At 41.7% G+C, this 24302-nt stretch overlaps 4 protein-coding genes across 4 annotated transcripts; all 4 read right to left on the bottom strand.

Moving 5' to 3' along the window:
- Window positions 1–9536: 9536 nt before the first annotated feature.
- On the bottom strand, window positions 9537–10460 carry LOC145938635 (uncharacterized). The gene has a single exon (XM_083042407.1). It carries the CDS (start codon window positions 10458–10460, stop codon window positions 9537–9539), a length of 924 nt encoding a protein of 307 aa, XP_082898533.1.
- Window positions 10461–10487: 27 nt separating this feature from the next.
- LOC145938344 (uncharacterized) lies at window positions 10488–12586 on the bottom strand. Its single transcript, XM_083041859.1, has 3 exons — window positions 11864–12586; window positions 11236–11757; window positions 10488–11084 (listed from the first exon to the last, which is right to left on the bottom strand). The coding sequence occupies exons 1-3, from the start codon at window positions 12584–12586 to the stop codon at window positions 10488–10490; spliced, it is 1842 nt and encodes a 613-aa protein (XP_082897985.1).
- Window positions 12587–13381: 795 nt separating this feature from the next.
- On the bottom strand, window positions 13382–14593 carry LOC145938342 (uncharacterized). The gene has a single exon (XM_083041858.1). The coding sequence runs from the start codon at window positions 14591–14593 to the stop codon at window positions 13382–13384; it is 1212 nt and encodes a 403-aa protein (XP_082897984.1).
- Window positions 14594–22342: 7749 nt separating this feature from the next.
- On the bottom strand, window positions 22343–23939 carry LOC145938340 (uncharacterized). The gene is made up of 4 exons (XM_083041847.1): window positions 23914–23939; window positions 22823–23025; window positions 22574–22715; window positions 22343–22452 (listed from the first exon to the last, which is right to left on the bottom strand). Exons 2-4 carry the CDS (start codon window positions 23000–23002, stop codon window positions 22343–22345), a joined length of 432 nt encoding a protein of 143 aa, XP_082897973.1. The 5' UTR covers window positions 23003–23025; window positions 23914–23939.
- Window positions 23940–24302: the final 363 nt, after the last annotated feature.

Here is a 24302-nt window from a genome sequence, read left to right as displayed (position 1 = left end):
TGTGATGCTGACTACATATTCACACTTGTAGACATTGGAGCATATGGCTCGCAAAGTGATGGTGGAGTATTCTCGGAGTCAGCCTTCGGCCGAGGATTGGACTCCGGTAAGATAAAATTACCAGCAAGCACACCATTACTGAACACAGATATGGATTTTCCATACTACTTTGTTGGAGATGAGGCTTTTCCTCTAAAACCATATATTCTAAGACCTTATCCGGGAAGGAATTTAAATCAAGAAAAACAAATCTTCAATTACCGATATCAAGAGCAAGGAGAACAATAGAAAATTCATTTGGTATTTTAGCATCGAGGTGGAGAATCTTGCGAAATAATATCATTGCCGAAGTTGATAATGTAGAAAGGATTACCGCTGCCACAATATGTTTACATAATTTTCTGCGCATTTCTGAAAAAAATGCCGAACACCTAGTGTATTGCCCTTCAAATTTTTCTGACACTATTCGAGATAATGGTCATATTACAGAAGGCTTATTTCGAGAAGAACAAATTGATAATAGTTTTCAAAGAATAGGACGCATGGGTGCGAATAATCCATCAAGATCAATGATTGCTCTACGTGACAGCATGGCACATTATCTTTCGCATGAAGGAGCAGTTCCTTGGCAGTGGGCACATATTTCAAGAGGATCCAGACCGGAGTGACATCGATAAGATATATTTAACCAATTTCATTAATTGTATATATTCAATATAATTAATTTTATATATTTAATGTAATTAAGTTTAATATAATTAAGTTATAAATTTAATATAATTAGTTTTGTAAAAAAATCTAATAAAATGATTAGACTTAGATTAGTAATAAATAGTAATTAGAAATTAATTAATAAAAATAATTAGGAACTAAAAAATAGGAATTAATAATTAGAAATTAATGAATAAAAATTATACTTAGATTAGCAAATAAAAACTAAAAATGCTTAGATTATAAAAATAAAAATTGTGCAAAACAAGTTTAGGATAAAACGATTTATTTTTATATTTATTTTTATATTAAATTGACATACATATTACTAATAAAACGATTTATTTTTATATTAAATTATATATGTATTACTCTGAATATTTGGCAATTACTTGCATGATTTCTACTTTGCAATGTATCAATTTTCTATTGTCTAAATTTTTCAAGTCAGCATATATTGAGTTACAAAAGTTTTTCAAGGAATTATCTTCCACAGTCAAAGTGTTTCTTTCAGTTACAAATTTTTTAAAAATATCTACGGCTTCATCCATTTTGGCTTGGACAGATGCTTTATTTGAGGAACCTTTATCATTCGGAGTAGTGGATCTGGAGCGCGGGCGTTTTACTGCAGGTGATTGAGTGGTTTCTCTTGAAGTGCGGTCTAGAGTTTCTTTTGAAGTCTCGTCCATAGATACGTCATCAAAATCCTCATGTGTACCTAAAAATTGAATTAATATTATTTTTAATATATTATTACTATGTTTATAATTAAAACAAATTATTTTAATATTTAAAGAGAATAAACAATTAGTGTAGTTTGAAGAATCAGTCATCAGCTGTATAAAATCACTCTCTACGATACTTTATACATTCCAACGTAAAACATTTATAATTGCTACAACCGAAAGTGTTTATTATAATAGTATCTATAAAGGCAAAGACTTAAAGAAAATTACAAAATTTTTAAATAAAATCGCAAACCAGTTTGTTCGTCCAGATGTTCCACATATTCGTTTGGTGTTTCATCAATGTACTGAACATCTTCATAGGCTAATTCTTCAGCAGCATCGTGGTTCTGAGCCGAATTTTGAGAATCTTTGGCATAGGAATCATTTGATAGCATAGAACATGTAGAATCTTCAGTGTCTTTGCATGGTGACTCGACGTTACCAAATGTCTTCCGTCGTTTTACACATTCGTGTAAAAATGCCAAATTTTTCATTAATGGCCATTCTTTCTGATCCGATGCTCCTGATCCTGATCGTATTAATTTGCATCGTTCTTTTGAAAATCGATTCCGCAAGGCAATCCAGCGATCTCTACATTCAGAACCTAAATAACAATTATAATTATTTAATACTGTATTCCATCAAGTATATCTGTATTTATGTAATTTTATATGTGACATATATTCAGCGTACTTCAACTAATTGAAAATGACAAAAAAAATATATTGAAAAGGCAATTAATTAAAATTTAAAAAGATAAGGAGCTAGAGAGCCTACGACAGTTATTAATTCGTATAATGTATATTATTCAGAAAAAACAATAACAAACGTAGGCTCTCTAGCTTATCTTTCTAAATTTTAATTGAAAATGGTATAAATGTGATTGAAAACCAGTCCTTTATCAGAATTCAAACTTTCTATATCTTCTTCAACAAAATAACCTAACTTTTTATTTGCGTATACAAAACGAACAGAAATTTAGGAAAAACTTTGATGTTAGTATTTCTATGATAATTAATATTTATCAAATATATTGTAATATACTCACTTGATGCTTTCAATTTGTTACCAATAAATAGCCAAGAGTTTTCTACGACATTTCTGTTCTTATAATCTTTTTCTTTCTTGTCGTATAAATGCCGAAATTGTTCGACCCAGAAAATTAAACCCACGTCATTTATTTGTACATTCATCACTATATCACGTATGTCAAAAAGTTATGTGTGATTCCTTTCTTTTGACTCCCTTGATGGATTTCACTCAATTTCACTTCTTTTCCGTTGCTTTCACTGGCTGTAGGCCAGTAAAGATAAAGTTGAGTCAACTTTTCGGTTACGGCCAAAAATAACAGATAATTGCCAACTATTATAAACGGTAGTACGGGTTTCTTATCTTCCAACTTTTACGGCACCAGCCTAAGTTAACGGTTACGGCTATTATAAACCAACCTTTACTCTGGGATTTTCTTCGCTCCAAAAATGCATATTGTGCGAATTAAAAATTCCTTCTCGTGTGAATAACGATTCATCGCTGAATATCACACGAGAAGAAAATCTGGGATCTCGATCCACTTTTCTCAGAAAATTTTCACAAAATGTTCGTCTTGCATGATAATCTTCTGGTCGCAAATGTTGCACGCGTGTGTAATGAAATGCCAACTTTTCTTCTTTGAGTGTTCTTTGTACGGTTGAATACGATAAATTGTGTTCTCGAGCAACCACCCGAATACTCGTGAGAGAGAGAGAGAGAGAGAGAGAGAGAGAGAGAGAGAGAGAGATTTTGATTGATTGATTGATATTTATTAGCTTTCCCAGCTATTTGTAAAATACAAGTCTAATTTACATTAATCACAATATACTCCTTTAACTCTCGCTTAAACGCTTCCAGTTCTTCGATTCGTCTTATTTCAGCTGGTAAGGCATTGTACATTTTCACTCCCTCATAAAACATACTCTTCTGTGCACTCGTTGTCCTACGAAATTGTACCACAATGTCCCCAGCTTGCCGTGTCTGTCTTTCATTCTCTTTTCCCACTATTGTTAACTTATTTCTTAATTGATCCGGTAACATATTCTTTAAAATCTTAAAGATAAATATACACACATTATAATTCAGCCTCTGTCTTATGGACATAAACTGCAGCGCTTGCAGCATACTCTCCACTTTGGTATATCTATCACATTGCAATATGACCCTCATGGCCCGGTTTTGCGCTTTTTGCAATTCATTCAGTTGTGTTTCTCCCATATCAATTAACAGCGTCGCACAATACTCAAAGTGAGGCGCTATGATTGACTTATATATAATACATCTAGTGTATGCCGATATGTAGTTACCTATTCTATTTAAAAAACTCACTTTTTTCCCTATTTTCTTTAGCATATAATCACAGTGGTCCTTAAATCTTAACCTATCGTCAATAATTATGCCTAGATATTTCATTCTTTCTACACGCTCTATCTCCGTTCCATCCAAACATTTCAGTGTAATCCTCTCAGTTCTTTTCGTACACTTCGAACTATCATATATTTCGTTTTCCCTGCATTCATTTTTAACTTATTTGTATTCATCGATCTTTCCACTGTAACAAATGCCATATTCATTTTTCTTTCTAATTCCGCACTACTCCCTCCAGTCACATACACTAGCGTATCGTCTGCAAACATTTTTATACTACATCCCTCCGGACAGACTTTAATTATATCGTTTATATATATTATAAATAACAAAGGTCCTAATACAGATCCCTGTGGTACTCCATATTCTGTGGCCAATAATGTAGACCATTCATTGTTAAATCGTACCTGCTGTGTTCTATTCTTTAAATATGATCTTAACCATTCTAAAACTGTTCCTCTAATTCCGTATTGATATAATTTCTCTAACAGTCTTTCTCTATCTATCGTTTCAAATGCTCGCTTGAGATCCATGAAAATTACCCCCACCATTTTTGCCTCACTAACTACCAGTTTCCATTTGTCAATGACTGTTTGAATCGCTGTTTCACACGAATACTGTTTTCTAAAACCTGACTGATGTTCTGTTATAATACCGTTATCTTCTAAATACGCCTCAATTTGCTTTTTAACTACTAATTCTAATACTTTCTCGAATATTGGTAACATATTAATAGGCCTAAATTCACTTGCTTTTCTGGCTTTTTCTATTTTTGGAATCGGTATTATCGTAGACGTTTTTAAACCTTCTGGACAGCAACCTTCCCTCAAAGAGTTATTTATTATATCAATAAATTCCTCTTTTATTACATAAAATACTGCTTTAAGTATATCACTAGTTAATCCCTCCTCCGTGCCTTTCTTTTTTGGTAGTTCCATAACAATTTTTTGTAAATGCTCTATTCTAATCATCTCAAAATTTTCCATTATTCCCTCGCTTTCAATAACAAAAATAATTATTTTACCTGGACTTCCTAACTTATCTCTACTTATAGATTTTACTATGTTCTCAATACTCTGTATATAATATAAATTAAATTTATTAGCTATATTGCACCCTTCAGTATTATCTAATATTTCAAAATCTATATTCTCTATTTTTTTTGTACCCGTTGGTTCGCCCCTTATTATTTCTTTTAAGGTTTTCCACATAGATGTCGGATTTCCCTTGTTATGATTTATCATATTTTCATAGTATTCTTTTTTCTTTGTCCTGATTAGTTTAACCACTGCATTTCTTTCGATTTTAAACTGTGACCAATTTTCATACGTGTCATCATACAACGCTTTACTGTACGCCTCATCCCTTTTAGCCGCTGCTTCCCTTATTTCATCCGAAAACCACTTTTTCCCTTCCCATATTTTCGGAATTCTAAATTTTTTTCTAGGTGCTGTAGCATCCAACGCATCTATTATATTATCGACAAGTTTCTTCGCTCTCACACTGACATTCATATCTTGGCTTTTTCCTAATTTATTTTCCACTAATTTAATAAATTCATCTACATTAAACTGTTTAAAATTCCTAGCATTAAATTCTCTGTATTTATTATCAATTTTATTCGCATTAAGATCAACTTTTAACCACGCATGGTCCGTTATTTTAGGTTCATGAATTACTTGCACTTCTATTTTATTATTAGCGTAAATTAAATCTATAATTGTCTTACTATCTTTCGTAATTCTCGTCGGTTTATTTACATATTGTTTCATGCCTAAGCTCAACATTGTCGTTTGTAACTTCTTTGTATAAAACGAGTCCAACATAATATCTATATTAAAGTCTCCTATTACTATACATTCTCCCCGTATTATTAATTCTTCTATTATATCCTCCAGAAATCTCACGAACTCACCATGCGATGAACTCGGTGAATGATATATTACTGTTATCACTCCTTTATACAATTTATCTTTCACCTCAATCGCAGCACACCAACAATTCGCTTCTAACTTTTTTACTAATACTATCTCATATTTAATATCGTCCCTTACATATAAAAGAACCCCTCCTGTATTTCTGTTTTCAGCATCACATCTAATCATACTATACCCCGGTACGTTCACTTCACAGTCTTCAATTTCAGCAGTCACTCTGGTTTCTGATAACGCTATGAACGCAGGATTCATTTTCTTCATAATCTGATGCTGTATCTCGTCTTTATGCGCCATCAAACTTTGCGCATTTGTATATAGTATTAATTCCGTTTCCTTCTGTAGTTGCTATTTATCTTCCTCCCATCCGGCCCTCCTCTTCTCCTCCTGTATCGCCCTCTTGAAAGTCGGACATTCCGGATCAAGTGCGCCATGCTCATCATTTATTTTCAAATTGTATGTTTGAATCTTAAACATACAATTTATACATCTTTTCTTTGTCGCTGTACATTCACTCACCTTGTGATTTCCTGCACATTTGTGACATGTTTCATTACGCGTACAATTCTTTGCAATATGATAATAACCCCAGCATTTGAAACATCTTTTAATGTTAATGTGATTGAATGCAGGACACTTTCTCCATCCTACATTCAGTTTCCCTTTTCTCAACATTACTTCATGAGTCTCTTCATCTGCTTCAATTATTACGATACCATCTTTTCCTCTTCTTCCGGACTGATCTTTCTCATTTATTTTCTCTTTAACTATTCTCTTCACTATTCGCATATGAATTCCTTCATTTTTCACGTCAATTTTGTTCTGCTTCTTAATTGTACCTATTAAATCATCATCATTCAACTCCATTTCTTCCTCGCCAATATTGACAATTTTTATCTTAGGTTTCATCCGCGGTGACTCAGTAACGTTAAAATTCTCGCCCAGCTTGGCTTGTACTGTCGCCTTTAGCTTTTCTATTTCTTCTCCAGTCTCACAGCCGAGAATCACTGTTCCCTTACTTCCTTTTTTTAACTTCGTTATTCCCATAGCCATATTCTTAATATCTACCTTTTCTTTTATCAGTTTTTTAGTTGCTTCACTCTCCTGTTGCACCTTGGGTTTGACAATTATAATATTTTCTTTTATCTTCTCTTTAACTGCTTCACTATAACATCTTTGAGCTCCTCCTGCCAGTCCATCCGCTCCTCCTTGTATAATTCTTCTCAAGTCTTCCAGTTCTTGTTTAATACTTCCAAATTCTTCTCGAACTATTTCCTTAACCATCATTTTAATTTCCTTCTTACATGCTGTTTCGTCTTTTATTTCTTTCACAGTTTTTACAAGCCAATCTATTTTTACATCAATACTCGATGATCCACTCGCTCCTGATATTCTATTTCCACTGCTTGATGTCGTAAACGAACCCGTAGATCCTGTAGATCCTTGTCTTTCCCTGCTGCTCCCCGCTGCTGTCGGTGCCTTCTTCATATCTGCTTCACTTTCAATTGTAAATTTCTCAAATGGCCCAGGACACGACACCAGTTCGCGATTTCTATCATAAATTTTATGTTTACTTGCACATCCTGGATGGTAAAACAGTTTAATACAAGATTTGCATACAACAACCTGATTTTTTATTGCCTTCTTACATGCCGAGCATCGATACTCGTCATATTCATCGTTCATATCGATAATTACCGGCCGAAGCTGTTAATACCAGCATAGGCGGTCAATTACCTTTGTCCAAATTCACACGTCAGCGCTTTGTGTCCACCTTTAATGCCTACCTGTCGCGTGAAATCTCGATGCCTCATACAAGAAATATAACTCTCACGCTCACAAATCAGCATATTCCTGTTAGATAACACTCATGTCTATTCCCGGTCTATGCCACTATTACTTCAATACTTTCTCGCCACTCTCCCTCACTATATAATCACTTAAAAGTTATCACTTTTGCAGAGCGATGTTTGACACGTCTTCTCTCAGAAAAAAGAGAGAGAGAGAGAGAGAGAGAGAGAGAGAGAGAGAGAGTGTGTGTGTGTGTGTGTATTATAAAGTGAATAATAATTAACTAAATGTATTAATTTGCATTAAGAATTAAGTTAACCTTGCGACATATAAAAAAAGAATCGTCAATAATTTATACCTGACATTAGACATCTTAATATTATTAACTCACAGAAAAAAACGAATTAATCTACTGAAATATTTTGTCTTCGTATAATTCAGATTAATGCAAAGTCGATACAACACACGATAGATAATAATAAGTTTTCAGCGTTTCTTCGATTGTGCTATTCTTTGAACATGGCAGAGCCATATAAATAATTACTTTATCGAGCAGTAATAATTACACAATCATGGTTAGTTGCATTTATTTATGTGGATATAGTACACTTTTTTTGCAATAAATAAACATCTATGTTCGCGAATTATTATTTTTCACAAATTTTTCTATATCCATACATTTAATGCACAAAAATTAACTTAGGTATTCAAGTAATTAGGTATTCAGAATTCTAATGACACGCATAATTCATTTACACTAAAGTAACGATCATTAACCAATTATCGACCATTAAAATAATAAAAGCATATTTCAGATTTATATATATTATCGTGTAATGATAACATACAATGAAAAACAAGATCTAATGAAGGAGAATAATAAATTGTTCAAATTATAGTGATAAACTTCATATATTGTTTGTTGTATTTTGTTTATTTTGCTGAATAGAAAGAAGCAAATGTCGCGATAAAGAATAATAAAAATAATAATAATAATAAAAGGATAATAAAATAAATGTAGTAATAAGTATATATATATATATATATATATATATATATATAGTGCGAATTTCGGAGATCGCGCGGTTTCGCGAGATAAGAGTCGTGTAAAGAAACTGGAGTCAGACCGTTAATGAGACACAAGACTTTACTATATTTACAATATTTACAGTTATAATTAAACCAGAGCTGATCGGCTAATCGATAGGCACCGACTGTGTAAACCGACGAGCGCGGTGACGATAAATGATGCGATAGTCCGAAAATGAAAAAACGGATCAGAAAACCTATGCTGCGTACTCGAGAGGTAGCGAGGAAGTGAAGTCTGCGCCACGTCGATGAAAAACGGCAGCAACGCGCTAATCCTTCGACCTTCCAGAAATTTCCTCGACAAGGAAAACAGATCAGTTTTGATCGCGAGAACAAGCGAATTTTGGGGACTACGTGTCGGGCTACGGTGTTGTCGAATTGCGTATTTATTTTGCCGGTTATTTGCACGGCAGCGGCTTAGCGCGCGTCATGCTGCGAGCGCGTGACTCTCGCCGCAGCGAGATCTCGAAGCCGCGCGCGCGAGCGTGAAAGGCGCGTGGGCCGAGAGGCGCGAGAGGCTTTGCTCTCTCGCGCTAAATTTTACGAGCCTGCTGCGGCGTTGGATGCTGGAGATGAACCCACCCCCATAATTGCACCTTCTATTCACCCGAGATCATGCATGCACACACTCTTCTATCACTCGACTCATTTTCTCAACATTCCGCCCGCCTCGTCGTGATCGGAGCGACGAAAAGGATCGAAGGGGGACTAGGACAACGACACATATTTATACGCGTTCGGAAAAAAAGTACGAGTCGATATTCGGACAGTATTGATTACTCGGGGGGTTAATTACCCGAAGTCGACATAGAATTTTAGGACGCGCGGGGATTTTGCACTACGGGGACGGCTCCGGACCCGCGGGGGCCGCCGGCAGTGTACAATTTTAACCACTGGCCGTCAGCTCGCCGACGGCGGTCCGGACGTCCACTACTCTCACGCGACCGTCCTCTCCCGGATGCAAGCGGATGATGCGCGCTAGCGGCCAGCGGCACGGGGGAGTAGCTTCTCCCTTGACCAGGCACAATTGACCCTCTGCGACGGACCCCTGAGTGGCCCACCATTTGGGTCTTGGCGAGAGTCCTTGCAGGTATTCTCGGGTCCAGCGGTGCCACAGATGGTCGCGCATCTGCTGGAGCAAGCGCCACCTGCTCAGTCGATTCGGGGGGACGTCCATAAGCTGCGGCTCCGGTATCGCATTTAGGGGGCCCCCGATTAGGAAGTGACCGGGCATTAGAACCTCTAAATCCTGCGGATCGTCCGATAAGGCCTCGAGTGGCCTTGAGTTAAGGCAGGCCTCGATCTCGGCGAAGAACGTCGCGAGTTCCTCGAAGGTCAGCCTCGTTTCGTTTATGGTGCGCCGCAGGTGGTGTTTGACGGATTTTACCGCCGCCTCCCACAGTCCGCCGAAATGCGGGGCGGATGGGGGGTTGAATCGCCAGCGTATTCCATCATCGGCGAGGCGACCGACGATCGCGTGCATCTCTCGCCCGGCCGCCCCGAAGAGATCCCTTAGCTGTCTGTCAGCACCCACGAAATTCGTGCCGCGGTCGCTGTATACGGCAACACACAGCCCTCGGTGCGACACGAATCGGCGGAATGCGGCTAGGAACGCCTCGGCCGAGTAGTCGCTGGCGACTTCTAGGTGGACCGCGCGGGTGCTGAAACAAACAAAGACGACGAGAAACTCCTTGTAGGCCTTGTGCCCGCGCCCTTTCGTCGTCCGGAGCCAGATCGGGCCCGCGAGGTCCACGCCGGTGTGCAGGAACGGACGGCTGGGGGTGACGCGTGCCCTTGGGAGGTTGCCCATCATCGGTTGTGGCGTTGCCGCCCGCCATCAGACGCAAGGAAGGCATCGGTGGATGTGTTGGCGAACCAATTGGCGGGCCCGCGGGACCCAGAAACGCTGTCGGATGGTGGCCAGAGTCGCTTGAACCCCGCCATGCAGAGTGCGTCGGTGGCAGGCGTCGATCACCAGGAAAGTTAGGCGGGACTCCGCTGGTAGAATGACGGGATAGCGTTGATCGTCGTCTAATAGCGAATGTTTCAGCCGGCTACCGACTCGCAGCAATCCTCCGGCATCGACACTTGGAGCCAACTTCCTGAGGGAACTCCGCCTCGACAGTAGTCTCTCGGCGCGGATAGCTGTCAGTTCATCTTGGAAGCTTATGGTCTGCACCACCTGAATCCAACGATGCAACGTAGCCTCGATCTCCTCCGGTGTCAGGATCGCCGGGGCAGGCTCGCCGCTTGCCACGCGGAGCCGCCGATTTCGCCAGCGCCAGATCCAGGAGGAGGCGGCGAAAATCGGAGAAGCGGTTGATCTCCTCGGGTTCCGGTTCGAGGCCGACCGCGAGACGTCGCAAAGGTCGCCGCTCTGGTAGGTCGTCGCCGTTGACCGTTGAGTCGGCGTCCGTTGGCCAAGTAGATGAATCTTCTCGCAGGAAGCTCGGACCTCTTCACCACAGCGGGTGTGACAAGAGCTCCTTAGGTGACACCCCTCGAGACGCGCAATCAGCCGGGTTCTCCCGACCCGGTACGTGGCGCCAGGCAGCGTCCGGATTGCTTCGTTGAATTTCACTCACCCGGTTTGCGACGAATGTGGTCCATTTGGCTGGATGACCCCGCACCCAACCTAACGTGACGGTAGAGTCCGTCCAGAGGTGGACTGCCGTGGATTGCAGGCCCAGTATTGCGCGGATGTGCTCCGACAGCTTGGCCAGTAAGGTCGCGGCGCAGAGCTTTAGGCGAGGAATAGAGACTCGTCTTAACGGGGCGACCTTCGTTTGAGCCGCGACCAGGGTGACGCTCGGCGTGTGATCGTCTGAGGCTCGGAGGTAGATCACAGCGGCATAGGCGAGCTCGGATGCGTCCGAGAACCCGTGGAGTTGCAGAGAGCCCGCGGAGATGTTGCAGCCAAACCAGCGAGGTAGTCGAATGCTCTCCAGCAGAGGCAGCTCCTCTTCCAGTCGTAGCCACGCTGCGGCTTCCTCCTTGGCTAGTGGCGCATCCCAGTCGAGATGCTGAATCCAAGCGGATTGAATCAGCAACTTTGCCCGTACGACGATCGGTGCCAGCCAACCCAGCGGATCGAAAAGTCGCGCCGTCTGGGAGAGTAAAATTCTCTTCGTTGGTGTGGTGTGCGGGACTCGTCGGACCGTGGGAGCAAAGTCGTCGCTTGTCGGGTTCCAGCGGAGTCCTAGGACTGAATGCCGACGGCAGCTGGGCATCGGTCGTGAGTTGCAGTCGATGGTCGGGAGAGACGCCATCCAGGAGTGCTCCGTGGTTCGCGACCCATTTACGGAGCGGGAAACCGCCCGCCATGCAGAGTCCCGATACCTGGGCCGCAAGTTGACGGCCGACGCTCAAGTCATCTGCCCCGGTTAGTATATCGTCCATATATACATCCCCGCTGAGTGCCCCGGCGCCCAGCGGAAATTTCTGCCCCTCGTCCTCCGCGAGTTGTTGAAGAACTCGTATTGCGAGGTACGGGGCGCAGGCTAGCCCGTATGTCACTGTATTCAGACGGTACTCTAATGTTTCTCGCTCTTTCCACAGGATTCGCTGCAAGTCGCGATCCGCAGGATGTACGTTGATCTGACGGTACATCTTTTCCACATCGGCGATGAAGACGTAGCGGTGACGGCGCCAACGGGTCAGGATATCCGTCAGAGCAGGGAGCAGATTTGGTCCAACGAGTAACGAGGCGTTGAGAGATGTCCCGTTGACGGTGCGCGAAGAACCATTGAACACTACGCGGATCTTGGTATCGGGCTCGGAACCTCGCAGTACACCATGGTGCGGAAGATAGCAGATGGGGCTGGTCGCGGAGTGAGGTCTGTCGACCTGAGCCATGTGACCGAGGTCGATGTAGTCGCCCATGAAATTGCGGTAAAGCGAGCCGAAGTCGTGGTTGTGATTGAACCGGCGCGTCATGACATCCAGCAGGCGGGACGCGGGACGCCGAGTGTGCGTCAAGTCGGGTAGGTCCGGTCATACAGGTAGGCGCACCTGATAGCGGCCGTCGGGAAGCCTTTCGTGTGTACGCGAAAATTGGTCCTCGCACTCCTGTTCCTCGGCGGTCAGCGGTAGTGCGGAGTGAGGGGGCTCCTCGGCCTCCCAAAATCTACGCACAAGGTCGTTGAGCTCGGTCACGGCTGAACACTGCATGGACATCCCTATGTTGGCTGTGTGGCCGGCACCGACGCTCCCCAACAGTACCCAGCCGAGACGGGTTTGTTGTGCAATCGGCTCCGACGGCCGGCCGCGACGGAGGCCAGACAGGACGATACTCCCATAAGCATCCGCTCCGAGGAGCAACTCCACAGGGTCCTTGCGGTGGAACTCCGGATCAGCGAGCTCGAGCCCGCTCACGTGCGGCCACACGCGAGCCGTCCCGTCGGACGCGCCGCTATAGATCGATAGTTGCGGCAATACTAGCGACGACACGGTAATCGCGAAACGTCCCACGCGCGCGGACATTGAGACGGCGATCCGTCCGCGGTCTGAACGCCGCCGACCCCGAAAATGGCCACGGATGACGGCGTTCGCGGCAGACGGAGACGCTGCGCGAGTGATTCGGCGATTAGCGACGTCTCGGATCCGGGATCGATGAGCGCGCGAACGACGTGACGATCTCCGGCGCGACCCGTCACCACAACGCGTGCTGTCGCGAGCAACACTTGTCCGCACTCCTCTTGTCGTTTGGCGGCGTGTACCGCTGCCGACGAACTAGCCTCGGCGACGGGCGGTTGCGGAGAACGCGTCGTGCAACGAGGTATGGTGGCGACCCGAACACTTGCCACACACCTTAGCAGAGGAACACTCGCCCAGGAGATGACGACCGAGGCAATTCCAGCAGCGCTGGTACGTTCCGGCGATCTCGCGCTTCTCCTGGGCCGTCTTCCTCTTGTAGAGGTCGCAGTAGGCGATGAAATGATCCTTCTTACACAAGGTGCAGTTGCGGCCTGGATCAGGCCCTTTACCCCCGACGTGGCTGGCGCGAACTGAGCGTCCGGGTTTCTCCAATGTCTTACCGGACGATTCCGGATAGACCGACTGGAGTACTTCCTGCGTCATCAGCTGCTCCTGCAGGAATTCGCGCAGCTCGACATACGAAGGCGGCTCGGACGACTTCCCGAGGGAGCTCTCCCACTCCCGCCTAGTCTTTGTGTCCAAAAGCTCGACCACCAGGTGGACGAAGAGGTCGGGGGAGTCGGCTATCGGGCGCCCGATGCCTTCCAAAGCGCCGACGGTGGAGAGTACCCCATGGAAGATCCGACGGAGTCCGGCGGCGGAAGGCGCCTTCATCCGCGGCAGCGCCGTGAAGGACGTCAGGTACGACCGCACCAGGAGTCTCTTGTTTTCGTAATGGTCGCTCAGGATTGACCATGCACGTTCAAAGTTGTCCGCCGTGACCGGCAAATTCCGGATCATCTGTTCAGCGTCGCCCTTCACGCTGGTCTTCAGGTAATGCATCTGCTCCACCTTGGACAACGATGATTCCACCACGACGATTGAGCGGGACAGATCCCGGAAGGACGGCCAGTCCTCGAAGCGGCCAGAGAACTGCGGCAGCTGAATCCGCGGCAAGGTTTTACGCGGAGCCGATACGTCACGAGTCTGCTTAGCAGGCTCGTCTTCCGTCGGAACGTCGAGCCGTCGCGCTATCTCGGAGAGCTCAGCGCGTTGTTTGAGATACGCCGTCTCGGCGGTGCCCGAAAAATCCTTCGTCGTGTACTCGTGCTCCTTGATCTCCTTCCCGAATTCGGCTTGTAGTCGGTCGTGGTTCTCCTCGAACTTGCTCCACTTGTTGTCCAGGAGCCTCACCGCCGTCTGCACGGTGTCGAGAGAAAGTTTGGCGCTATCGACCTTCCGCAGGTTCTCGAGGGAGCGAGTCAAGCGCCCGTAAAGCTCGTACTGCGCGAGTATCAATTTCTCCATATCACAGTCCCCCTTTTTTTCTTCAGTTTACTATCGCACTTTACTCACTGATTCACGCACCACGGGATGACCGAAGTCACGAATGCCGGTCGCGAAGAAGGGGCGATGAGGATCCGGCTCGAAGGACCAGAAAGATGTGCGAATTTCGGAGATCACGCGGTTTCGCGAAATAGGAGTCGTGTAAAGAAACTGGAGTCAGACCGTTAATGAGACACAAGACTTTACTATATTTACAATATTTACAGTTATAATTAAACCAGAGCTGATCGGCTAATCGACAGGCATCGACTGTGTAAACCGACGAGCGCGGTGACGATAAACGATGCGATAGTCCGAAAATGAAAAAACGGATCAGAAAACCTATGCTGCGTACTCGAGAGATAGTGAGGAAGTGAAGTCTGCGCCACGTCGATGAAAAACGGCAGCAACGCGCTAATCCTTCGACCTTCCAGAAATTTCCTCGACAAGGAGAACAGATCAGTTTTGATCGCGAGAACAAGCGAATTTTGGGGACTACGTGTCGGGCTACGGTGTTGTCGAATTGCGTATTTATTTTGCCGGTTATTTGCACGGCAGCGGCTTAGCGCGCGTCATGCTGCGAGCGCGTGACTCTCGCCGCAGCGAGATCTCGAAGCCGCGCGCGCGAGCGTGAAAGGCGCGTGGGCCGAGAGGCGCGAGAGGCTTTGCTCTCTCGCGCTAAATTTTACGAGCCTGCTGCGGCGTTGGGTGCTGGAGATGAACCCACCCCCATAATTGCACCTTCTATTCACCCGAGACCATGCATGCACACACTCTTCTATCACTCGACTCATTTTCTCAACATATATATATATATATATATATATATATACACAATAATAATGTAATATTTATTTTATTAGTATACAAATTATTAAAAATATTATACATTTTTACATATATATACACCATATAAATATATATTTTATATACATATATTATAAGTGTAATAATTACATTAGTTACAGCCCAGTAAACACTGTTATATTAATGTTACATAAAAGCAATAAGGCGGAATGTTACAAGTAATAAACATAAGTATTACATGTAAGTTACTGGTTAATTGTAATTTCCCACTCATAAATGTAACATGTAATATAACAGATGTTATATTGCAGTTACATATTGAAATAATGTTTATATTATATTAGTTTAAAGTAAATGTGTTATATGTATATACACTCGTCAACAAAATTAAGGCATATGTATTTTAAGTCAAAATTTCGCATAATTTCAAATAAGCATAACTCCGCTAAAAATGATTGAATTTGAAAATTTTTTTTTCTCTGTCAAGCTTGAAGTCTCTACTTTAAAAACCATTCGTTAGATTTTTAATTTATCCTCCTCCCCCGTATGCCACTGCTTCAAAAGTAAGGACGTGTTTTGTCTAAAAAAAATTGCGTACTTCGACGCACTCCACGGGGTGAAATAAATTTTTTTCGCAAATCTTATAACTATCGTAAAATGTGGACTTTTTACTACAAATTTAAAAAAAAAGCAAAGTTTGTACGATTTTTTTTCGCGGAGTTATTATATATGAAAGTTACCCATACATTTTTTCCATTTAATGACTCCAAACCCTCTCTGCTGTGTGTGTGTGTATGTGTGCGTGCGTATGGAGAAGGAAATGTAGGAATGTTCTCATTCAAAATTGTGTGTTCCCGCCTCGTCTTTAGATTACTTCTTCTATACGTTCACGCATATTAATGCATGCTCTAATTGTTGTTTAAGGAATTTGAGCCCAAATTTACACGCTCGCACGCACGCGTGGGCGCATACACACACATACACACACACATACACACACACACACACTATGCGCCAAATCCAACCAGCAACCTCGTGGTGCGTGTCGGGTAATACTAATGCTGGCGGTAAATGGAAAAAATGTATGGGTAACTTTCATATGTAATAACTCCGCGAAAAAAAATCGTACGATCTTTGCTTTTTTTTGAAATTAGTAAAAAGTCCACATTTTACGATAGTTATGATAAGATTTGCGAAAAAAATGTATTTCACCCCGTGGAGTGCGTCAAAGTACGCAATTTTTTAGAGACAAAACACGTCCTTACTTTTGAAGCAGTAGCATACGGGGGAGGAGGATAAATTAAAAATCTGACGAATGGTTTTTGAAGTGGAGACTTCAAGCTTGACAGTGAAAAAAAAAGTTTTCAAATCCGATCATTTTTAGCGGAGTTATGCTTATTTGAAATTATGCGAAATTTTGACTTAAAATACATATGCGTTAATTTTGTTGACGAGTGTATATTATATTTATTTTTTTTATTTATGGAAGGTAATTTTTAAATAATTAAAGGAATATATTGCAAAAATTATTTTAATGAAATATTTTTCTTGTACATATGTCTTCTTTTAAATTATACTATAAAAATAATGTGTGAAAATGCGGCAGATTCTCTCCCGATTGGGAGACGGCGCGCGGACAGGTGAATGATTCAACTCGGCACTGAGTTTTAGACAACACAAGCTTTATTCGCGACAGCGTTAATAACAAATTTTGTCCAGAGTGGTAACGGGCCACGTGTGAGTACGATAATGTCGAGAATGTTCCTTGCGAACGACTGCGAGTGAACAGGCCGCACATAAATGATACGACATCTTGAAATCAAATGATCACAATAAGTAGCGGAGTGTAACTCCGTATGAGCAGATCTCGCGAATGTTCAGTTTCGGTCGAGGTTCGAGTTGATCCTCGCGGCCGTAGCTATGCCGTTTCGCACTGGTCGTTAACCGGCACCGAATGGAATCACTGATTCTCGCGCTCACACGTGCTTCTTGCTGCGGTACAAGAATCTCTCTCTCTCTCCGAACGCTCGTCACGGGGAAGAAGGCGGAAGTCCGCGCTCGCGAATTCTTATCGGCCAATGATCGATTGCCAGCGCGATCAATCGACTGCGATATTGGCTAATCGGCAGGATCATGCGCGAAATACTAGGCTGACGACATCCGGCGCGGGGCGGAGCGCTCGCGGTTCGGAATACCGAGCAAGGGTGGCGCCAGGATTATTGAATTGATCCTGGATCCGCGACAGCTAAACAGCGGCGCGGAATCACGCACGAAACACGTGATTCACAGGCGCCCCTTCATGTAATTCGAACAAGACGGAACAAATAACAAAACAAATTTTTTTACAAACATAAATGCATAGGTAATTAAATTACACAATTATAAATTGTCTACTTAAAATCTTGCATAATACTTATATTACTAAACTTTTTATGCGAATTTGTGTACATATAAAGATTTATACAAACTTACAAAGACATATTAAGTAATTAAAAAAGTAAAATAATTAATATTGTAAGAGCTATTATTGTTGTTCAATATGAATAATGATAATTATTCGCATTTATTATATATAATTATCTTGTTTTAATTACTTATTATACTATTGTAAATTTGTGTACAATAATCTTTAATAAGTCAACAATATAGGCTCCCTGCATTGATAAATTACAAATTCAGAAGGAGGCTATATGGAGCCACGCGTAGGGTGTAGGTACGCAAATACTAAAAACAAACTTGTTGGAATAACAAATTTATTAAATCTAAACGTTTCGGTCCTTTCTTTGGACCTTCTTCAGTAAATTTAATACAATAAATTATAATGTGGAATCTACATACTGACGCACGCAGCGCAAAAAGCCGTGAGCCCCCCGATCGATACCCCACTAAATAGACAAAATGAAATAATATGTCATGAGGTACTCAAAAGTGGACTCTAATGAAGAGATAGTGAGGAATTTCCGACAGGGGGCTCACTCTTACTCACACACTCATCCATCGCACATTCACACGACCGTACGCGGACGCGCCCGACGCACGAGTGAAGAAGATATTCGGTTTGATGCTATTTATAAGGCGCCATACAATGGCTCATAACCTGTTATCGAAGTCAATGTCAAACACAATGTGTGGAATTTATTTCTCTCCCTCTCTCTCTCTCTCTCCCTCTCCTTATCCCTCTCCCTCTCCACTCTCTCTCTCTCTCCCTCTCTCTCCCCCCTCTCTCTCCCTTCCCTCCACCCCTCCGTCTCTCTCCCCCTATCCCTGTCCCCCTTTCCTCTCGCTTCCCTCCTTTCTCTATCTCCTTCTCTCAAACATACAATGTATGGAAATTAATGTTACAACTGATTTATGGCTCTATAAAGGAATTCGATAACAACTAAACGAAGACCGTCTTTCAGGAAATTTGTGGCATATTTGTCACAACAGATATATATGCTTGACTTAGACTGTGTCTTCTTGTCGGTTTAGTTTATCTGGCGCCTGATAAACAGCATCTCTGATACAAGTCTCTTTCTTAGAAACGGTTCCTCATCCAAGATCTCAACGTTATCCCAATCAAATTCGTGGTTATTCAGCCTGTGGTCCGTGATCACGGATTTTTGCGCGGTGTTTCTTTTTATGTGATTTCTGTGCTCCCTAATGCGTGTTCTCAACTGTCTGCTGGTCTGACCGACATAAGAGGCATTACAATTTTGACATGAAATTTTGTATACAACGTTATTATGCCAGTCTTTCTGCAGTGTGTCTTTATGCACGCGGATAAACGAGCGTAACTTATTCAAACCTGTGTAGGACATTTTTACATCTAGATCACGGACCACATGGCTAAACCGTTCGGAAAATTTGGGTATGTATGGGACATTAAAATATGCAACACGGGCCGAATTAGTATCAGGTGTTCTGTTAGCGTCACCTGAATTATTATTTTTATTTCTCGCAAACAAAGTCCTAAGCCTTTCGTGAAATGTTTCAAAAATCAGTTGCAATGGATACCCATTATCACGTAACACCCCAATGACCAATTCGAGGTTCTTTTGGTGATATCTTGGGTGTGATAACCAGAAAGCCCTGTCTATTAGGCCAAATATTGTGCCTCTCTTGTGGCAGAGAGGGTGACAGGAGTAATAATTCAGATATCTTCCCGAAAATGTTGGTTTATGGTACTAGTCGAATTCAACATATCCCCGGTTTAGAATGAATATAACATCCAAAAAATCGAGTCTATTGCCCCCCCTTTCCAAAGTAAACTGTAATCTATTATGACACGCGTTAAACTGTCTTAGTATCTCCTGGCTCGTCCTGGGAGGGACGGCCAACGCGATATCATCAACATAGCGTACGTAGATCGGGAGTTCAAAAGGATGGTCTCCTATCACCCTGCTCTCCAAATCGCGCATGGTTAAATCGGCTACTATGGGAGACAGCGGAGAGCCCATGGACGCTCCGAAGGTTTGTTGATAGATTATGCCATCAAAGGTGAAAAAAGTTGAGTGAAGAACAAGCCGGATTGCCCCCAAAAATTCCACGCGCGGTATCGTACAGTTATTCTCTATGAAATTCCACCTCGCGGCTATGCCGTCAACTGCCAAATCCAATGGGATGTTAGTGAATAGAGAGACCACATCCAGTGAAATAAGTTCACAATTGTCACCAATGTAAGTTCCATCGAGTTTGTTGACCAGTCGAAAGCTATTCTCCACATGACTGTCCGCCGCCGAGACCGACTTGTATATGATTTTGTGGAGGAACGTCGCAAGACGGTGCAGCGGCGTGTTCAGTGAGGAGACGATGATTCGCAGGGGGCAGCCCGACTTGTGAATCTTAGGGAGCCCATAGGCTCTCAGCAGTACCCCCTCCGAACAATTCAACGACCTGTATGTCGTATCGGATATGTAATCTAAGTTTTTCCACCTTGTAAGCAATTCATGCAAACTGTTGATAATTCTTCTGGTGGGATCCTTTTTTACTCTAATGTAAGTATTTGTATCACCAAGGAGGACCTTCACTTTTTCCAAATAAGATGTCTTTTCTAAGGCGACCGTTATATTGCCCTTATCGGCTCACGTAAAAATGATATTAGGATTATCGCGTATAAACGTTCTCGCTGCTAGGGACGCGCCCGAGAGCTCCTTATCAAACAAAGATTCTTCAGGGTTGCAACTGGCCAACTTGTTAACAATTGCCGACGACCTCTATATTCTATACTTTTGATAAATTCCATGAGAACTCGATCTTTATTCTTACTTGGTAAACAAAAATTGTCGCCCAGTTGCAAAACTCCCTGTATTTCTAATGGAATATCTGTTGAGGAAAGGTTTTTAAACCACTTCTCCCTGATGTGCAGAGAGGAGACTGTATGGTTGTCAAAGGATAAAGTTACGCTCGTTTATCCGCGTGCATAAAGACACACTGCAGAAGGACTGGCATAATAACGTTGTATACAAAATTTCATGTCAAAATTGTAATGCCTCTTATGTCGGTCAGACCAGCAGACAGTTGAGAACACGCATTAGGGAGCACAGAAATCACATAAAAAGAAACACCGCGCAAAAATCCGTGATCACGGACCACAGGCTGAATAACCACGAATTTGATTGGGATAACGTTGAGATCTTGGATGAGGAACCGTTTCTAAGAAAGAGACTTGTATCAGAGATGCTGTTTATCAGGCGCCAGATAAACTAAACCGACAAGAAGACACAGTCTAAGTCAAGCATATATATCTGTTGTGACAAATATGCCACAAATTTCCTGAAAGACGGTCTTCGTTTAGTTGTTATCGAATTCCTTTATAGAGCCATAAATCAGTTGTAACATTAATTTCCATACATTGTATGTTTGAGAGAAGGAGATAGAGAAAGGAGGGAAGCGAGAGGAAAGGGGGACAGGGATAGAGGGAGAGAGACGGAGGGGTGGAGGGAAGGGAGAGAGAGGGGGGAGAGAGAGGGAGAGAGAGAGAGAGTGGAGAGGGAGAGGGATAAGGAGAGGGAGAGAGAGAGAGAGGGAGAGAAATAAATTCCACACATTGTGTTTGACATTGACTTCGATAACAGGTTATGAGCCATTGTATGGCGCCTTATAAATAGCATCAAACCGAATATCTTCTTCACTCGTGCGTCGGGCGCGTCCGCGTACGGTCGTGTGAATGTGCGATGGATGAGTGTGTGAGTAAGAGTGAGCCCCCTGTCGGAAATTCCTCACTATACTCTTCATTAGAGTCCACTTTTGAGTACCTCATGACATATTATTTCATTTTGTCTATTTAGTGGGGTATCGATCGGGGGGCTCACGGCTTTTTGCGCTGCATGCGTCAGTATGTAGATTCCACATTATAATTTATTGTATTAAATTTACTGAAGAAGGTCCAAAGAAAGGACCGAAACGTTTAGATTTAATAAATTTGTTATTCCAACATTTGTTTTTAGTATTTGCGTACCTACACCCTACAGCCTCCTTCTGAATTTGTAATTTAATAATCTTTAATGTGCGCACTAGTACATATTGCCAGTCAATGATTCGTTTCCTATGGAGGATGCACACTGCGTCCGATGTTGGACGTATGACATCTAATATCCAATAGAAGAGCTCATTTTTTGATTATTAATGATTATAACTAACAATATTTTGGGATATAGATAGTTTTCTATTAGATATTGAATGTCGTACATCGAACATCAGACGCAGTGTGAATCCTCCACAAGGAACGAAGCAATGACTGCGGCACTGTACATCCAATCGAATTCGCTATTTTGTATCACAAAAAAAATATTATTTTATAAAAAGAAAAATGTCACATTTTAAAAGCTAATTTGCAAAAACTTAAAAACAAAATTATTTTTTGTAAGATTAAACATATTATTGCAAGTCTTAAAAATAACGATAATATTTTCTTTTGTACTTTTTTTAAAATTACTGAGTAGATTACTGTTTTAACTCTCTATCATGTCGTTGTTTAGCAAAGCGGAACCATTCGGCAGCTGTGTCGTCCAATTCTTTTTCAGTTAAAGTTAAATGTAACTCCAAAATAATTTCTGAAACAAAAAAAAATATTTTTAAATATTTATTTTATCGTAATTAATAAAATATATATACACACACAGACACAGATACACACAAACACACACACACACACACATATATAAATATATATACCTTTCATAATAGTAATCAAACGCAATTTATAAATTGCAAAATTTTGACTTCGTCCTTTCCATAAGCATTTCATGCTACATTCGTTGGAAAATATTCGTGTCAAAGCATTGCGAATATTTTCTCTAGGTGTATGACCACCTATCTTATGCAAAAAAGTTTTTTGAAATATACAAAATAAGAAATTATTATAATATTAATAATTAACATAAAATATATATAAAAATTTCTTTATTTAAATTTTTTACTTACATATTCATCAACGAAGTCTTCTTGTTGTAGATGAGTGTCCATGATTTTTATATCTTCGATCGATTTCAATGGTAAGTAATTTTTTATCCGTTCTGTCGAAGAAACTAGTTTTACTGTAGGTGTAATCCTATCGATACGCTGAATTATATCTCTCAGCTGTATTTTTAACTCAGCAACCATTCTCACTAAGATTCTTGTATTTGCTGTAATAAATACCATTTTAGGGTGTACTTCCGAAAAGCCCATACCTCCGATTTTTTTGAAACTACGTATATTTACGTATTTTGACGTGCTGATTACGAATATGATAGTGAAAATTGGCGCAACTTTCATTTTAATGGTGAAAACCATAAAAAATCGTCAAAAATTGACGTTTTTTGGATTTATTTTATCAAATACTGGAAAATTCAAAAAATGTTTCAAACAAAAGTTGTAGATTTCTTTGAAATATGCATTTTATGCCATATTTATTTTTGCCGTACGAGTGATAGTTTTCGAGAAAAACGATGGACTCTAAATCTTATATCTGTCCTCCGATCTAGCATGTACTTTGCAGTACATATACGATTCCATATGGGATTGCAACTTTCCACGCAAAGCGAGGCCATATATTTGGACTTCTACGCAGTATTGCGGACATGGGTTGGGTTGGGTTAGTTTTTGAGTGGGGGGGGTGCAGGGAGAGGGGCGGAGCCCCTGGCTCCTTATTGTCGTACCCATATACGATTCCACATGGGTTTGCAACTTTCCACGCAAAGCGAGGCCATATATTGGGACTTCTACGCAGTACTGCGGACATGGGTTGGGTTTTGAATTTTCCAGTATTTGATAAAATAAATCAAAAAAACGTCAATTTTTGACGATTTTTTATGGTTTTCATCATGAAAATGAAAGTTGTGCCAATTTTCACTATCATATTCGTAATCAACACGTCAAAATACGTAAGTATACGTAGTTTCAAAAAAATCGGAGGTATGGGCTTTTCGGAAGTTTATCCCATATAAGAAACAATATTTATTTTAATAACTTTGAAACGCTTATAATATTAGTATTTCGTATTACTGCCATGATTTTCAATAACAGCATGACACCTTCTTGGCATGGAATCCACTAATTTTTGACATCGTTCAACAGGAATGGAAGTCCAACATTTTTGGATTACATCCCACATTTGATCGGCGTTTGTTGGCTTTGCATCATAAACTGCTTTCTTAACATCAACCCACAAATTTTCGATAGGGTTAAGGTCGGGGGATTGTGGTGGCCACTCCAAGACATCAATTTTTTTTGTCCTGAAACCATTGTTTTGCTTTACGCGCAGTGTGCTTCGGATCATTATCTTGCTGAAATACCCATTTCAGTGGCATCTCTGAGTAATAAAGGCATCTTTTGCGTAAGGTAATATGGTCGTGTTCAATATGTGAACATACAAATCAGTATTCATTATCTTTTTAATGCGATAAATTGGACCTGTTCCATA

The sequence above is a fragment of the Prenolepis imparis genome, unplaced genomic scaffold, assembly GCF_030444845.1.
Source record: "Prenolepis imparis isolate NDT839.2.m4 unplaced genomic scaffold, iyPreImpa1.0 SCAF_7, whole genome shotgun sequence".
NCBI classification, from domain to species: domain Eukaryota; kingdom Metazoa; phylum Arthropoda; class Insecta; order Hymenoptera; family Formicidae; genus Prenolepis; species Prenolepis imparis.
The sequence above is the reverse complement of the archived record's forward strand: the minus strand, read 5'-3'. Positions and strand labels throughout refer to the sequence as shown.

What these genes read in the sequence shown, in the direction of transcription:
- LOC145938635 (XM_083042407.1), bottom strand. Translation starts at nt 10,460, where the DNA reads ATGGGCAACCTCCCAAGGGCACGCGTCACCCCCAGCCGTCCGTTCCTG.
- LOC145938344 (XM_083041859.1), bottom strand. Translation starts at nt 12,586, where the DNA reads ATGACGCGCCGGTTCAATCACAACCACGACTTCGGCTCGCTTTACCGC. An exon ending in CCGATGCCCAGCTGCCGTCG is followed by an intron (nt 11,758 to 11,863) that starts GCATTCAGTCCT and finishes TTACTCTCCCAG; the next exon opens with ACGGCGCGACTTTTCGATCC. An exon ending in CCACATTCGTCGCAAACCGG is followed by an intron (nt 11,085 to 11,235) that starts GTGAGTGAAATT and finishes TCCTGCGAGAAG; the next exon opens with ATTCATCTACTTGGCCAACG.
- LOC145938342 (XM_083041858.1), bottom strand. Translation starts at nt 14,593, where the DNA reads ATGGAGAAATTGATACTCGCGCAGTACGAGCTTTACGGGCGCTTGACT.
- LOC145938340 (XM_083041847.1), bottom strand. Translation starts at nt 23,002, where the DNA reads ATGGTTGCTGAGTTAAAAATACAGCTGAGAGATATAATTCAGCGTATC. An exon ending in AAGACTTCGTTGATGAATAT is followed by an intron (nt 22,716 to 22,822) that starts GTAAGTAAAAAA and finishes TTTTTGCATAAG; the next exon opens with ATAGGTGGTCATACACCTAG. An exon ending in TTTGATTACTATTATGAAAG is followed by an intron (nt 22,453 to 22,573) that starts GTATATATATTT and finishes TTTTTGTTTCAG; the next exon opens with AAATTATTTTGGAGTTACAT.